Below are 16,246 nucleotides of genomic sequence, written 5' to 3'. Positions count from 1 at the left end.
ATCAAATTTTTATGTTTGAAAGGGTGAATAAGGATTAGACCTTTCTTTTCAGGAATTCATAGTGAAGTATGGAATATGAACATGAAAACAAATAATTGAAGTATATTGTGATAAATAGGGTAGTACAAATATGTATGAAATGCTATATATCTCGGAGAAGGGAGAGCTAACTATTCCTACACAGTCAGAGCAAGACCACCGAGAAGAGGTGGCCTTGGTCTTGAGAGGCACCTAGCATTCTAAAAATAGCATGAATTTTAAAGTTAGACCTAAGTTTGAATTAGCTCTGATACTTACTGACATTAGTCAAGTTACTTAATTTCTGTGAACCTTGGCTTTTTCAATTATATAAAATATAGTTAATATGTGGGGTTTTTTTGTGGTGTTGTTTTAAAAATTAGGTAAAACATCTAGCATAGTGTCATAATCACACGTGTTCTTACAAGTGGATGTTGGTTCCTTTATTGTTTTCATTAATATGTTAATTATTACTATTGATGAATTAATAAGAATTAGTCAGGTGCAAAATAAGTTAAAGGCATATAGACTAAGTGAGGAAGGATACCAAAGCAGGAGAGGTCTAATAAACTGGAAGAATAGAGAAGGCTGAGTTTTTATTTATTTTTTTATTGAGGCATAACTTACACATAGTTAAAGGCACAACCTTTTGAATTTTAAGTTACATATAGACCCATGTAACCACTTCCCAGATCCACAGAAGAGTGCCTCTTGCCCCTCCCAGTCAATTCCTTCTACTAACAAAGGTAAACCACCGTAACAACCTCTATCCCTATAGATCAGGTTTGCCAGTTCCTGAACTGTATATAAATGGAGTCATACAGTATGTGCTTTTTTTTTTTTAATGGAAAGACATGGCTTTTTTTTTGCTCAATATTGTGTCTGTAGTAGTAATTGGTTCTTTTAATTACTACTACATTGCTGTGTAACATTCCATTGTGCAAATATATTCATTTATTCAACCTTAATAACCATTTGAGTTGGCTTCAGACTTTGGCTATTATGAATAAAGCTGCTGTGAACATTTTTGTATCTTACTTTGATGAATATACACAACCATTTCTGTTGGGTATATCTAGGATTAGAATTGCTTTGTGTTAGAATATCCATAAATTCCGCTTTAGTACGTAGTTTCAAATAGTTTTCCAAAGTGGTTATGTCCCATTATACTCTCACCAGTAGTGAATAGAGTTTCAGTTGCTCCACATTCTAATCTGTACTTGGAAGGTAGTATCCCTTTAATTTTAGCCATTTTGATGGGGATATAGATTTCTGTATCATTGAGGCAGTTGGGAGGATAGTAGGAAGAGAATTTACTACCTAAAATCACTAACAAGCAAACTTGGTAAAAAGTCATGATCTGAAATTGCTCTGCATTATTAATAATGGTCAGTAATGTGTTATAGGCTTCAGAATTTTGTCTATAAATACCACTTTTTTAAAAAAATAGAGGAGTAATTTTAAAGTAATTTTGAATCTCCACACATGGGAGAAAATAATAATTCATTAATATTAAGAATTATTTATTACAGGGGTGCCTGGGTTGCTCAGTTGGTTAAGTGTCTGCCTTCGGCTCAGATCATGATCCCAGGGTCCTGGATTGAGCCCCACATCAGTCTCCCTGCTTGGTGGGGAGCCTGCTCCTCCTCCCTCTGCCACTCCCCCTGCTTGTGCTTGCTCTCTCTCTCTGTCAAATAAATAAATAAAATCTTAAAAAAAAAAAAAAATTCTCCCTCACCCTCTGTCCCTCCCCCCATGCTCACGTACTCTCTAAAATAAATAAATCTTAAAAAAGAATTACTTATTATAAAATGTTACTACTCTGAATAAATATTTTAGAATTTTTAAACTGAATTAAGTAACTTTGGTTTGCTTTATACTAAAGTCTAAAATTTTGGTAAGTTATTTAAAATTTCATGTTGCGTTTATGAAATAGTTTTGTTTCCCCCTAGTATTGGGATTGAGTGATCCTCCTTAACAGAGTTAGGGGGTGGGGGAAGATACCTTCTTCATATTACAGAAAACAATGCAGTAAAATCTCTGGATTAGGAAATTGGAATGGATTTGTTTTTAGCTAATAAAAGCCAAATAGAGAAAAATGGTATTATTAATATGTTAGAAATAATTTTTAAATGCTTCAGGCACTGGTGCTACTGATGATTTTTTAAGTGCTGCTTTATGAATAATTATGTATTTTTAATATAGGCTCTTATTGGACTTAGAACAAATTATTATAGGGAAGAGTTAATAATACTTGCCCTCAAAAGTAGAAGGAACATCTTTAAATTGAGTACTGCTCCTTTTATACCTGCCACGCAAATTTCAGTATTAACATTTCTCTAATTGTACTTTTTTTTTTTTTTTTTTTTTAGATTTTATTTATTTATTTGACACACATAGAGCGAGAGCAGGAACACAAGCAGGGGGAGTGGGAGTGGGAGAAGCAGGCTTCCCACTGAGCAGGGAGCCCAATGCGGGGCTTGATCCCAGGACCCTGGGATCATGACCCAAGCCGAAGGCAGATGCTCAACCGACTGAGCCACCCAGGCACCCCTCTCTAATTGTACTCTTAATAACATTAATCTGTTAATTGCTTTTGGCATAGTGTTATGTTAATGTGTTACCTGATTACAGGGATCTGTGCATGTTCATCCCAGTACATTCATGTATTTTAGATTCATTCTTTTAGAATTTGTATACAGTAGTCACTGCCGATGATCATCTTAAGAGTCAACATGGATTGAATGTATACTATGTGGAAAATACTATGCTAAATGCTTTCTAATGGATCCTCATTTAATTCTCACAATAAGCACATTGTTAGGTTTTTAAATCTGTCCCTCAGTCTAGATTTATTTTCTCTAGTCCTTTATCACCAATTCTAGAATTGTTTCTGATTTGGCAAGAGGTGTTAAAAATATGCTGGGTTGGTTCTTTCAGTTAGGATTCTTCATTAGAAAAGAGTTCACTAGAGGGGCGCTTGGGTGGCTCAGTCAGTGGAGCAACCGACTCTTGGTTTCAGCTCAGGTCTTGATCTCAGGGTCCTGAGATCAAGCCCCGCCCATGTCGGGCTCTGCACTCATGGGGCAGTCTGCTTCTCTTTCTCTCTGTCTCTCTCTCAAAATAAATAAATAAATCTTTTTTTTTAAGATTTTAAAAAAATTTTTATTCATTTGAGGCACAGAGATAGAGCAGAGAGCATGAGCAGGGGGAGAGGCAGAGGGAGAGGGAGAAGCAGGCTCCCTGCTGAGCCAGGAGCCCGACATGGGGCTCAATCCCAGGACCCTGGGGTCATGACCTGAGCTGAAGGCAGACGCTTAACTGACTGAGCCACCCAGGCATCCCATAAATAAATAAATCTTAAAAAAAAAAAAAAGGAAAAAGAAAAAGAGTCACTAGAATAAAAGCTCCATGAGGCCTGAGTTCATGAAAAGTGCTCTAGGAGCACAGAAAAGAGGTATTTAACTTGATGTTGGTGGGTTCAGGAAAAGACTTCATTGCCTTTGTAAGCCTTAATTTATTCTAAAGAGTTATTATACTACATATGATCCCTTAGAAGGGTTTTAAACTATAATAGTTTAACACTGTTTAGTCTAAGCTTTTGTACCAATATATACCAAATATAATGTATATTTGAAATTGGATGACTTATATGCATTTGCTTCTTAATGCCTGTATGCTATATAGTAATACTAAAATAATAACAATGTTTTTTAAAGGTTTTGAAAGAGGAAAGGAAGACATTTCTCAAAATAAAGATGAATCTTCACTTTCTATGTCAAAGAGCAAGGTAAGCATGTGTTGTCCCCAAATACATGACTATGGCATTTTTCTAATATTTAAGAAGAAGAACAATAAAATTCTATCAGATTTTTATGGGATGTTTTTATGTTGGTATATCTAAATCATGCAGTATATATGAAAAAAGGAAAGTTCCACTGGGGTTGATGTCGGTCCTGTTGGTTACTTAGAAATACAGCCTATTGGTAACCAGTGTGTTCTCTCCAGAGTTATATTGCTTCTGATATGTCTGTTATTGTAGTACTTCTCAGACTGAGAATTCCATTCGGAGAAGTTCTCAGGATTCCTTGTGTTTTGTTTTGTTTTGTTTTTTAACTCTTAAGTGTTTTGAGTTTATTTGAATGACAGTCAAAATACATACATTTTGGGGCACCTGGGTGACTCAGTCGTTAAGTATCTGCCTTCAGCTCAGGTCATGATCCCAGGGTCCTGGGATCGAGGCCCACATCGGGCTCCCTGCTCGGCGGGAAGCCTGCTTCTCCCTCCTCCATTCCCCCTGCTTGTGTTCCCTCTCGCTGTGTCTCTCTGTCAAATAAATAAATAAAATCTTAAAAAAAAAATACATACATTTTACCAGTTAAAGGCCAAAGTCTCTTGCAGTAATGGCCTGCAATTGAAAGACATTTTCTTAGAATGAGATACAGTTTCCTAAATTAGTAATTCTCAAACTGGGATACTTGTACATATTTTTACTGTTGAGAACTTTTTCTTTAAGAGTATATGTTCAAATTTGAGAAACACTATATAATACATTGCTTTTCCTATGGGTTTGTAATTTCTCTAATATTATATATAGAATATATATATATATTCTATATATAATATATTTGCTATAATTTGTTAAAGAATTTGACTTCTGACTGTTATTTCAGGTCAGGTTCAATAGAAAAAGCTTTTGTTTGTGGAATCAAACTTCAGTGACTGTCAGAAAATCTATTTCTTAAGCTAGTGTATTCTCTGCTGTTCTCAGCTACTGAGAGCTGCTACCCATTATTTTTCCGCCACAGCTCCTAGTTTCTAGCTGTCCTCATGGGAGCAGTTGTGGCATTCTACTGTGGGAAAGAAACTGTTTACGTGATTAAACACCTCTTTCTTAACAAAATAGAAGTGGGCATATGTATGACGAACAGAACATGAAAAAAACCTACATTTTTGTTTCCATTCATGACAATGGTTGAGAAGAGTGCATGATTTTTTTTAACGTATAATTTTATACACATTTTATCCACACTTTTCAAGTATTCATTACTTAAATATCATATGTGTAAAAGTACTTAGGATAGAAGTTTAATAGTACCGTGTATATATATATATATATATATATATATATATATATTATATAACATACAAGTAAGAAATTCCTTGATCATTTTATGAGATGTGTAAAGAAAAAATAATTTATTTTGAGTCTTCAATAGCTAGAAATATAATGAAATTTATAGAACTTTTTTAAACCTATTTTCAAGCAGTTAATACCAGAATTGTTGAATATGTGGTAGAACAGTATTCCTTCTCAGAAGTCTAAATACTTAAACCCCACACTTACATATCACAGCCACCTATATGTAGTCTCTAAATTGGGAGGAGGGGAAGAGGGAGGGCAGGGAGCCTGAAAAGAAAATTTACATACCTTAATGAAGCAGGATGGATTAATGAAAAAAAAAATAGGCTTAGAACTGTACTTTTAGGGGCGCCTGGGTGGCTCAGTCGTTAAGCGACTGCCTTCAGCTCAGGTCATGATCCCGAGGTCCTGGGATGGAGCCCCGCATCAGGCTCCCTGCTCTGCGGGAAGCCTGCTTCTCCCTCTCCCACTCCCCGTTTGTGTTCCCTCTCTCGCTGTCTCTCTCTCTGTCAAATAAATAAATACAATCTTAAAAAAAAAAAAAAAAAACACATACACAAAAATAAATTAAAAAAAATAAAAACAGAACTGTACTTTTAATAGCACCAATCATATTGGACTCTTTAAATTTAAATTAACTAAAATCAAGTGAAATGAGAAGTTCCTCAGTTACACTAGCCATATCTCAAGTGCTCAGTAGCCATATGTAGCATTTCTGTCATTCAGAAAGTTCTGCTGGACAGCACTGTTTTAAAGTCAAAAAAGCAAGTTTGAATCTTGATTCATATATATTACCTGTGACTTCTTAGATACTAATTACAGTGATATTAATAGCTATTTTGTATTAAGAGCTTACTGTGTGTCACCTTAACTCTCATAACAATACTAAAAGGTGGTAGGTATTATTGGCCCCATGTTCTAAGTGAACAAACTGAAGCTTAGAGAAATTAAATAAGGGTCAGAGTGGTAAAGCTGGGATTCAAAATGGCTTCAGTTTTCTTATCTGTACAAAGGAGAAAAGATCCACATCCCAGATTGTGATACTGCAAGTGCCTGACAGAGTACCTGGTTAATAGTAGGTATTTGAGAATTCATCTTCTTTTTTTGAATAAGAATTACAGTGAGGGACACCTGGCTGGCTCAGTTGGTAGAGCATGCGACTCTTGATCTTGGGGTTGTGAATTCAGGCCCCACATTGAACATAGAGCTTATTTAAAAAGGGAGGGGGAATTACAGTGAATGAATGGGATTCTTAACATGGTAACTAGTGTAAGTAAAATTGTTCTTAAATCCTGATATTTTCCAACAGTTGAAACCTATTGATTCTATCTTAACTTAGATTTAATCCTTGTTTATTCTGTTAGCTGAAGAGATGCATAGTCACCAGTTTGTCCTTAAATATTCTAACATATTACCCAGTCTTGTTTTTCACAACAGTCCTAAAATTTATACATTTATCATTAAACCACATTCTCATGGAATTCTGAACATTTTAACCTTACTTAAGTAACTTCAGGAAACACAGTTTTGTTATTCCTTCTGTAATCAGTGTGCATAACTGAGACGATCATAATTTTAACCTTATATTTTTCTGAATTTGATGCAAAAAGTATTAATACTGCCATTTTGGTCATAGGATTTGGGATTATTTCTTAAAATACATGATTAAGACCAGTAAGCACAATGGAATACACTTTTTTACCCCCCCCATTTTTAAAAAAATACAGTTTCTATTTCTCATGCATCCTATAAATGAGTGGATTGGAAAAGTCAGTTAATCAAATCCCATCTCATCTTGCTGTTAGCATTTTTAAATGAATTTTTAGTAGTCCATCTCAACAAAAGGAATTTCCAGCATGGGTACTGTGTCTAGTGGGATAAAAGTAATCCTACTACAAGGGTAGTGGTTTTTGAGCCCAGATTTCTTTACTGACTTGATTCTCCAGGCATACATACATCTGCTTATTTATAGGGATGCTACATGTCTATCACTTGATGTAAAAAATATATTTACCTGGACATTTAAAAATCCCTTCCAAATCAGGATATCTGATCTAGTCATATTAACATGAACATTATCCCTTATATCTGTAGTATTTTGTAGTTTTCAAAGCAAGAGGAAAGTATTCTCATACATAAATGTTCCATTTATTTAAAGGCCAGATTTTTTATAGCACTTACACTCTAGAGGATAGTCACAAACCTGAAACACAATATATACCAAGTAGTATGTTAAACACATCATGCACACTACCTCATTTAACCCTCAGAGTAACCCTACAGGTTAATAAGAGTATCCTCATTTTACAACAAGGAAGCTAAGACTGAAAGAGATTGAATAACCTCCTGAATCACACAGCCCGTAAGAGGACAATAGTTATGGGGGGAAATGAAAAGAAGGAAGAAAAAAGAAAACAACCTACTGAGCATTCTAAGACCATTTAATGAAGAAACAAACAGTACTATATATTAAACCCTGTGGTGATCATTAAGATAGTGTTCAGTAAGGTTATAAAAGAAGGACCAAGTTAGTTTAGTAAAATATTTCCAACAAAAATAGTTTGAGTTTTGGTATTTAAAAGGAAACCTGTTGATACAGAAAACTTTGGTATAGTGTATTTAAAAAGCTTGTAGAACTTGGTCAGTGGATTTTTTTTCCCCCCAGAACTGGCTACACAGAATGGCAAGGATTCCTTGAAATATGTGTTCTCTAAAATTTACCAAGCTCAGATGACCCCCTTCTGGCCTGCAGGTGCCTTATATTCTAGAATCTTTTAGGAATCACCAAGCCAGATCTTGTCATGTCAGGGAAACATATTTCCTGTTGTTCATGAAGATAAATCTTAAATTTGAGTCTGGCTAAAATTCTGTGTAAATAGTTTTAAAAGGTGAGAAATCATTACAGTGAAATGGCTAAGAGCATGAGACTGGGAATTAGGTAGACCGGGGTACAAATCCCAGCTCATCTCCTTATTGGCTCTGCGACTTTGGGAAGTTATTTTTAATTGGTTAGTCTTGGTTTTCTTATTAGCAAAAGGGAGATATTATTACTATCTCATAGGGTTGCTTTGAGGATTAAATGAGGTAGTGCATGTGAAGTGTTTAGGAAAGTACTTGGTAAAGAATAAGCAGCCATTTCTGTTAGCATTTATTCTTCATTTACTAGTGTCTAAGAAGTATATTATAATACACATTTTCCTATTAAGCTGTGAGAAATAGAAATCATCCTATTTTTCTGACAGTAGCTGTGCCATCTTTAGGTTCTCGGGGGCAAGGAGAAGACAGAGACTGTTTGGCTTGAGCAACTTTGTAAAATTGTTTTGTTATCACAATCAGTGTGCCATTGCCATGAGAGTAAGTAGTATGATGTTTCAAGTTCAGTTCTCAAAGGAGTGACTTTAACAAAAATTTAATTGGGTTAATCCCCACCTTCTGCATTGTACATAGTTTGTAGTTCCCTTCTATCTAGTGCAGCCAGTTATTGTCATCATCACCATAATCACCCATATTTCGTACCAAGTAGCAGAGGTGTTTTTTCAGAAAGGTAAAAGAAATGAGTTGCAAATGCTAATTTAATTTTCATTTTAGTAATTCATCAGGTATTTAGTGAGCCGTTTCTTTACCCCAGGTGATAGCTGGGTGTCATTGGTGAATAAGTATGGTCCCTGCCTTCATGGTTCTTCAAATGGAGTGAGGGGGTTCATACCCAAAGTTTTGTTATCTGTAATCACACCTAGTGCTTTGCAGGTCTAGCCATTCAGCATTTGAAAGCCACCATTTGGATCAAGCCCCATATACTTTCTTGGCACCAGGAGTCATGCTAAGTACTTTATTTATTTATTTTTTAAAGATTTTATTTATTTATTTGAGAGAGAGAAAGAGAGAGAGTGAGCACATGAGAGGGGGGAGGGTCAGAGGGAGAAGCAGACTCTCTGCCGAGCAGGGAGCCCGATGCGGGACTCGATCCCGGGACTCCAGGATCATGACCTGAGCCAAAGGCAGTCGCTTAACCAACTGAGACCCCAAGATCAAGAATTGCATCCTTTTCTGAGCCAGCCAGGCACCCCTGATTAGTGTTTATTTTGTGCTTTTGTTGGTTTAACATGGATTAGCTTTTAAACTAAAGCTATCTATATAGGGAAAATGGACACCTGAAAATTTATTTTTGCCTAAATCACAGCAATAAATGGGAAGAATTCACAAACATAGCTTTAACATTAATTTGTATATGCTGTATATGTAGAATAAGTGAAGGTTTTAATTATGATTTCTCTTTTGTTAACTTCTGTGTGATTCAGTCTGAATCTAAACTTTATAATGGCTCGGAGAAGGATAGTTCTGCTTCAAGCAAGCTCACAAAGAAAGAATCTCTCAAGGTTAGTTTCCAGTTATTTCATAAATATTGTGTTTTGCATGTGCTTTTGAAAGTAGGCTAACAAGATAAATATGTGTCTCCTAAAGAAAGAAAAATAATATCCAGACAGGCACACATAAAGAATGTTAATATTTGTATGGCACACTGGAGTCAACTGAAGAGGCTACTTGATGACTGTCGAGCACTGCCTCTGGCTGAGGACTGGACAGCTCTGCACACTTGGACCGAGTTGGGCACGTCACTGTGTTGTAGAACGTGTTATGAGAAGCTCTGGTGCTTTTTGAAATTCAAGTTTACGAACTTGCAGGGTCGTGGGCTGAATTTGGCCCACAGGTAGATATATTTGTTTGATGTATACAATGTTTTAAAAATTTGAGGTAACAAATACAAGTTCAGCTTTCCAACCTCTCTTTAAGAAATATGCACTTGGGCTTGCCTTCCAGAATGGCCACGGATCCTGGATCTTAAGAAACACATGCTTTCTAATTGACTCTTATCCCTGCATGGTCTATTTTTACCCCTTTTTTTCTTATATCTGATCCTGTATGCATTTGCATTTGCAATCCCATATTAAATCTACTGTTCTTCAGATATGCATATTAGTAAAGACCAAAAGTCTGAAGTTTTTTGGCTGTAGAATTATTTAAATTTTGTTAGGTGTATATAGTCTTTTTGTCATTAAGTGTAAAACAGGAAGGTTTTATAGCTAAAAGAAATGTATCACTGATAGTTTATCACCACTTTTCCATCCATTTAATAACAAAGTAATAATAAGACTGTATTAATCCACTGCAGCCTTCCCAGATTATCTCAGAGGTAACTTATGAAGGTAAAACTTTGATATTTTGAATGAATTAATATCATTTTATGATAATATCTTAGTATCAGGAAAGAGCAAAATTGCCAGTTGCAAACAAATGCAGCATTGTCTGCAATATGAAAAAACTGATAACAGAGTGGATTTCTATCAGTAAGAGAACTTAAGAAAAATTATAGAGCAGTAATAGCATGGTGGTTAAGAGCATGTCTTTTAGAGCCAGTCTGCCTTTGATGAATCGTGCCTCCATGACTTACTAGCTGTGTGATCCTGGGTAAGTCACTCTTTGTCCTTCAGTTTTCTCATCTGTAAAATAAGGATAATAATTGTCTTACTTTCTGGGGTTATTGTGAAGATAATGAGATAGTACTTGTAAAGTGCTTAGAACAGTAACTGGTATGCAGAATGTGTCCAGTTAACCCCCATGTTTTATTCATACTACGAAGCTTATGTAGCAATTAGATGAATGAGGTAGGCATGGAAATGCTCCCAAAAATATTGAATGGGAGAACCTTTTTTAAAAAAATGTTTAAAAAACAAAACCTCAAAAGCTATATATTTCTATAGGTTGTATACGTAGAAAAAGCCTGAAAGGATAGTGTTTTCCAAAAGTGTTAATAGTGGTCAGTTCTCGGGATTGGGAATAGGATAGGGTCTAATAAAGCTTTTAGCTTTATTTGTGTTGTTTGAAATTCTTACCATGAGATTGGATACATGTAGTATTGTGTAATTAAAAAGTAAAATTCTTCAAAAAGATACAGAGAACTAGTGATCAGAAAAACTAGATTCTAACCTCTAAAAATTCCTACCAGCTCTTAAAAAAAAAAGTTCTTTTATCCTAAAATGCTAGAATTCTAAAAGAGGTTTAGAATCTTATACTCTACATGTTATAGACCTAAATTTTTAGAAAGAAATTGCCCATTTCTAATGAATTTTTAATTTTTCTATTATTTTTGTAAAATAGGTGCAAAAGAAAAATTACCGAGAAGAAAAGAAAAGAGCCACAAAGGAGTTACTCAGTACAATCACAGATCCTTCTGTTATTGTTATGGCTGATTGGTTGAAGGTCAGTTTGTATTGAAGCTTGAATTCATATTGCTGGATGTTTACCTACTGGAATAGGAAAGCCCAGAGTGCATCTAAAGCCTTCAAGACAAAAACAACTCCTGGGATGATTGTTTTTCATTGGCAACCTATTAATTGTATCCCAGAGGTTCTATGTTCCAGTCTTAATGGGGAGAAGGAAACTTAACATTGTCTGTCTTGAAATAACATCAAATATGGATAGCAGTTCTTTTTAAAAGGCTTTTTGGTTTGTGTGACATTATATAGTCTAAAGAAATATTTTGCTGTTCAAACTATCATTATTATTGTAGACTTGTATGCATTATTGAGAAGATATTAAGCAAAGTTAATACAAAAGTTATCATTTGGAAAGGATTAATTTTCAGAAAAACATGCATATTGCTGTTTCCATACCTTATTTTGGCCTCTGGTTATTTCCACTATCTTTCATTTCCTTTTTTTATCATCCCCCACTATCCTCTTTCTCATTCTTATCTGAAGGTTATTTAGTTGGAATCTTTCAGACTAATGCTGAGTTTAAGAATGATCTTGTTGAGACTCTGACTCCCAGGAAATTTTAGTACCTGACATTAATCTAAAAATCACCCCAGCCCTGAAAGTTTTCCACTCCCAAAAAGTTGGTACAAACTCCAATGTAAAATCCTTAGGAGATCTTTTGTGGAAATTCTCTCACTAAAATGGGAGCCTAATGATAGTTTCCTTGTTAGTTCAGGTAGTACTAGGGTCTTCTTCAGTGTTGTGCTGGAAACACATTCAACTTACTTTGACTATCTTTAAGCTCCATGTCTCATTTGGGTTTTTCAGAGCTAAACTTCTTCCTTTTGTCTTCTGACATTGGATTCCTGCAGCTAACCCCCTAAAAGTCCCCAACACATCCCCTGGCTGACTTTTCTAAATCATACCTTCATTCTGATATTTGCCATCCATGTTCTATTATCACATGTCCCAGATCCAGAATGTTATCTTAGGATAACTCTTCCTTTTGCTTTTCTTGTCTTTCCATTTCTTTTACATAAACACATACTTTTCTCAAAGATTTTCTCTTCATTCCTGGCTCCAAACTCCCCCTTACTATTTTTTTCTTATTTATAGTTACTGTGGTATGCCTATTTCAGGGGTTAGGGAGTCCTATATTTATTTCGTAATTCATAAAAGTGCTTTGAGAGAGCAGATATTTTACAGTAAATAGAAGTGAGGATAATTCCTAGTTTTTATTCTAAATATATTAGCATTCTTTTCAGTATTGTGAATTCAGTGACTTGCATAGAAACATTTTTAATGGATGACAGAAATAGAAATTGATAGGAAAAAACAGTTATAGACTTGTTATTGCCATAACATTAAATCCTGGGACGAGGAACATTTTGAGATTAGAGAGAGAGATTCAGGTAACTGTGTTTTAAAATTCCCCCAAGAACTTAAATGGCACACTTTATGTAATTACAAGAACAAAGTAATTTAGAGAAGGTAATTTTAGGGGTTGGAAGAGAGTTCTTCCCTCTTCTTCCACTCAGTGAATATTTAGGGAATGCCTGGTGGTTGTGCTAGCAGCGATTTCAGCACTGTTGATACAGTGGTAGGAGGGAAACAATCTTAAACGGTAGGATAATCTTGGGATGCCTGGGTGGCTCAGTTGGTTAAGTGGCTGCCTTGGGCTCAGCAGGGAGCCTGCTTCTCCCCTCTGCCTGCAGCTCCCCCTGCTTGTGCTCTCTCTCTCACTCTCTCTCTCTCTGTGACAAATAAATAAAAATCTTTTAAAAAGGTGGAATTTTCTTATACTCCCACAAATAAAATTATGATAGTTGCTAAGAAGAGGAGAATCTTGGTACTAGGAAAGTATATTTTAATGGCTCCTGAGCTGGCCTGGAGGGTTAGGAAAACCATTCTACTTGGCGCATTATTTTGAAACTGTTGACCTCGTCTCTGGCTAGACTTTAAGTTTCTTGGCGGCAGGAGCCATGCTATTTTTAGCTTTGCGTGCAGTGCTTACCATCTAGTAGCTTAAAAAAAAAAAATCTACTGAATCTAAAGTGTATATTTTGTGGAAATTTTAGATTAAAACATCCTATTTGCCATTACTGAGTTTTTATATTGTGGAGCAAAAAGAGAAAAAGAGCTTTATTTCCTAAATAAACTTATCTTTCTGTAGATTCGTGGTACTCTAAAGAGCTGGACCAAGTTGTGGTGTGTTTTGAAACCCGGGGTGCTACTGATTTATAAAACCCAAAAAAATGGTCAGTGGGTAGGAACAGTCCTTCTGAATGCCTGTGAAATCATTGAACGTCCATCAAAAAAGGATGGCTTTTGTTTCAAACTTTTTCATCCTTTGGAGCAGTCTATTTGGGCAGTGAAGGTAAGTAAGCACTTGTTACATAGGTAAAAGATAAAGATGACAATCTGTGAGTTTCAGAGTGGAGATAAATCAATTAATCTAATGATTTCTGACATCTGCCAGGACTTCTAAATTTGCTTCTGTTTTCAAATGCATTATTCCTCTTTTTGTTTCTGCCCACGTTGAACTGTGTACCAAAAGGCTTTGTTTAGCTTTAAGATCTATCTTAAAAATTTTTGCAGAAAATGTTTCCCAAATTTTCATCATACTTTATAATGTGTTCTCCGTGGCGATTAAGTTTGTACTGTTTTTTTTATTGCAATTACTAACTTTGCTTTGTAATATTGTATCATAGTGTTTTTGTTTCTATCAAAATTATAAGATCCCCTAGAACAGAGCTGCCATTTATTTGTGTGGTCTTTCCTGTAGTGATGTAAATATGTGACTAGAAGCAGTCCTATGTACTCTTGAGGTTCAGCTGTCTTTGAAGATGGAGCTCTGTTTTAAAACTAAAAAGTATTACTGTGGTCACTTCTGTGTGTAAAAGCAGAAACTTAATCAGGAAAATAGGAATGCAGGGCACCTGGGTGGCTCAGTTGGCTAAGCGTCTGCCTTTGGTTCAGGTCATGATCCCAGGATCCTGGGATGGAGCCCCGCATCGGGCTCCTTGCTCAGCATGCACTACACACTAATGGAATAAATGGATTTAGTTTAAATTTTTACAAAGCAATCATTGTTTTAGTTTCTAAGACGGTCAATTATATACGAATAAAGGGTTTAGAGGTTCTTCTTTAAGGGAAACCACCTAATTGAGACTTAGGGTTAAACAAAAGTAACTTCAGCTTTTAAATATTTTTTGGTATTGCTTAATTAGGCAGTATACATACACCTATAAAACACCTGGACTTTTAACCTTTATTTCAGTAGCCTATAGTCATAGCAGGACTAAATTTAGGATTAGAGAGTTAGTTCCATTCTGGGATTAGGCACTTCCTATAGGGAAAGAATTTAACCCAGAGAACCTCTGTTAATTATATATCATGTGATTCTCAAGTGAAAAAACAACTTTCAAAACCCTTTATGTATAGTATTTATTCTTTACTACTACTCTTAGGAATTGAAAGAATTATAATGAATTTTTAAATTATTAAAAAAGATTTTTAATGTCAAATTTATTGAATTCCCAATATTGTTGGGAGGGAAGGAAATTTGTCCAATTAGATGATCATCAGAACATTCTCCACAAGCAAAATATGCTTAGGACATTGTTTAAACAGCTTTAAAGTCAGTATCTATATAAGGTAAAAGTAATATTTATCAGTTCTTACTTTGTATCTGGGACTCTTGAGCACTTTATGTGGACCCCTTTTAAAAATTCTCATACCTTTAAGGAGGTTGTAATTTTCCCTATTACCCAGATAAAGAGATTGAGGCCTAAAGGGGTTACTTAAGTAATTTTTCTAGCATGGAACCAAGCTCGAAACCCAAGCAGTCTGACTAGATGGTGGTTCTAGGAGTTGGCCCATAAGCTATTTGAAAATACCCAAGTGATACTACAGGATTTGTTAAAATTGACTTTTTCTTCCTTTTTATTTTGAATCTATATCTTCTTTATGTTTATGCTTCTCAAATTCATTTTATTCTTTGATCTTACAACTTAAAATTATGCTTTGTCTATCAAAATTATACTGTTCTATCCTCAGATTTTCTTTCCAGGGAAGAACTGGGTTCACCTGAAGAATTCCTCTTTCTTTCTGGAAGAATAAAATTAGCTTTTTTCATTGGTATTTTATAACAAGTATTTTATAACAGTTGTATCAATGGTTGTAAAATAGAGATTTTTCCCTAGACCTAGTCAAAATTCATTTCTTTTTTTCTTGTAAATTATATTTCCAGCTTTTTTTTTTAGGTCTCTAGAAATTTAATATTATTTATCTTAGTAGTATCTGTGGGATGGAAATTTCTCTATTAAATTAAAATTTCGTCTAGTATAATAAATTGCAGGTTTCTCTTTACTATGGGAACAATGAGCAGAGATATTTAATGATAGCTATAAGTTGTTCAGTTTTCTGGTAAGGAGGTATATTTGTTGGAAGAGGAAAACTTTTCTTAATACTTACCATCTGCTTTCTTAAGAAGCATGAGGTTAAAGGTTGTTTGCTTTTAGATTATAACCCATGCCTAACTTAGATTGTTACAGGTAATAATGGATAATATGAAGTTGAGATTTCATAATACCTACTGTACACCACTTATTTTATTTTATTTTAAGGGTCCAAAAGGTGAAGCAGTTGGATCTATAACTCAGCCCTTACCTAGCAGTTATCTGATCATCCGAGCTACTTCAGAGTCAGATGGTAAATATAGATTTTTGATGGATTTGATTTTGGTCCTCATTTTTAAGGATTTATTTTATATGCCACTGTGTATTTATTTTCCTTTGGGGAAAATCTCTTTAGTATGGTATTTACAGCA

General features: G+C 35.0%; 1 protein-coding gene, 1 long non-coding RNA gene and 1 other non-coding gene across 12 annotated transcripts in view; 2 read left to right on the top strand and 1 right to left on the bottom strand.

Moving 5' to 3' along the window:
- OSBPL8 (oxysterol binding protein like 8) overlaps window positions 1–16,246 on the top strand; it is a 156,822-nt gene that overhangs the window by 107,937 nt on the left and 32,639 nt on the right. For all 9 annotated transcript variants that reach the window (XM_036099830.2, XM_036099828.2, XM_036099827.2 and 6 more), the window contains 5 exons: window positions 3,738–3,808; window positions 9,460–9,537; window positions 11,318–11,419; window positions 13,589–13,792; window positions 16,044–16,128. In XM_036099830.2, the coding sequence (XP_035955723.2) occupies window positions 3,738–3,808; window positions 9,460–9,537; window positions 11,318–11,419; window positions 13,589–13,792; window positions 16,044–16,128 (540 nt within the window). The remainder of the gene's footprint in view (window positions 1–3,737; window positions 3,809–9,459; window positions 9,538–11,317; window positions 11,420–13,588; window positions 13,793–16,043; window positions 16,129–16,246) is intronic.
- LOC118540587 (small nucleolar RNA SNORA41) lies at window positions 4,819–4,951 on the top strand. The gene has a single exon (XR_004919717.1). It is a non-coding gene; the product is annotated as a small nucleolar RNA SNORA41 (small nucleolar RNA).
- Window positions 10,267–16,246, bottom strand: part of LOC118540582 (uncharacterized) — a 45,417-nt gene continuing 39,437 nt past the window's right edge. For both annotated transcript variants that reach the window (XR_004919713.2, XR_004919712.2), the window contains exon 3: window positions 10,267–10,659. This is a non-coding gene — a long non-coding RNA (uncharacterized LOC118540582). The remainder of the gene's footprint in view (window positions 10,660–16,246) is intronic.

This window comes from Halichoerus grypus, chromosome 6 (genome assembly GCF_964656455.1).
Source record: "Halichoerus grypus chromosome 6, mHalGry1.hap1.1, whole genome shotgun sequence".
Taxonomy (NCBI): domain Eukaryota; kingdom Metazoa; phylum Chordata; class Mammalia; order Carnivora; family Phocidae; genus Halichoerus; species Halichoerus grypus.
This window is presented reverse-complemented; position numbering and strand designations above follow the sequence as displayed.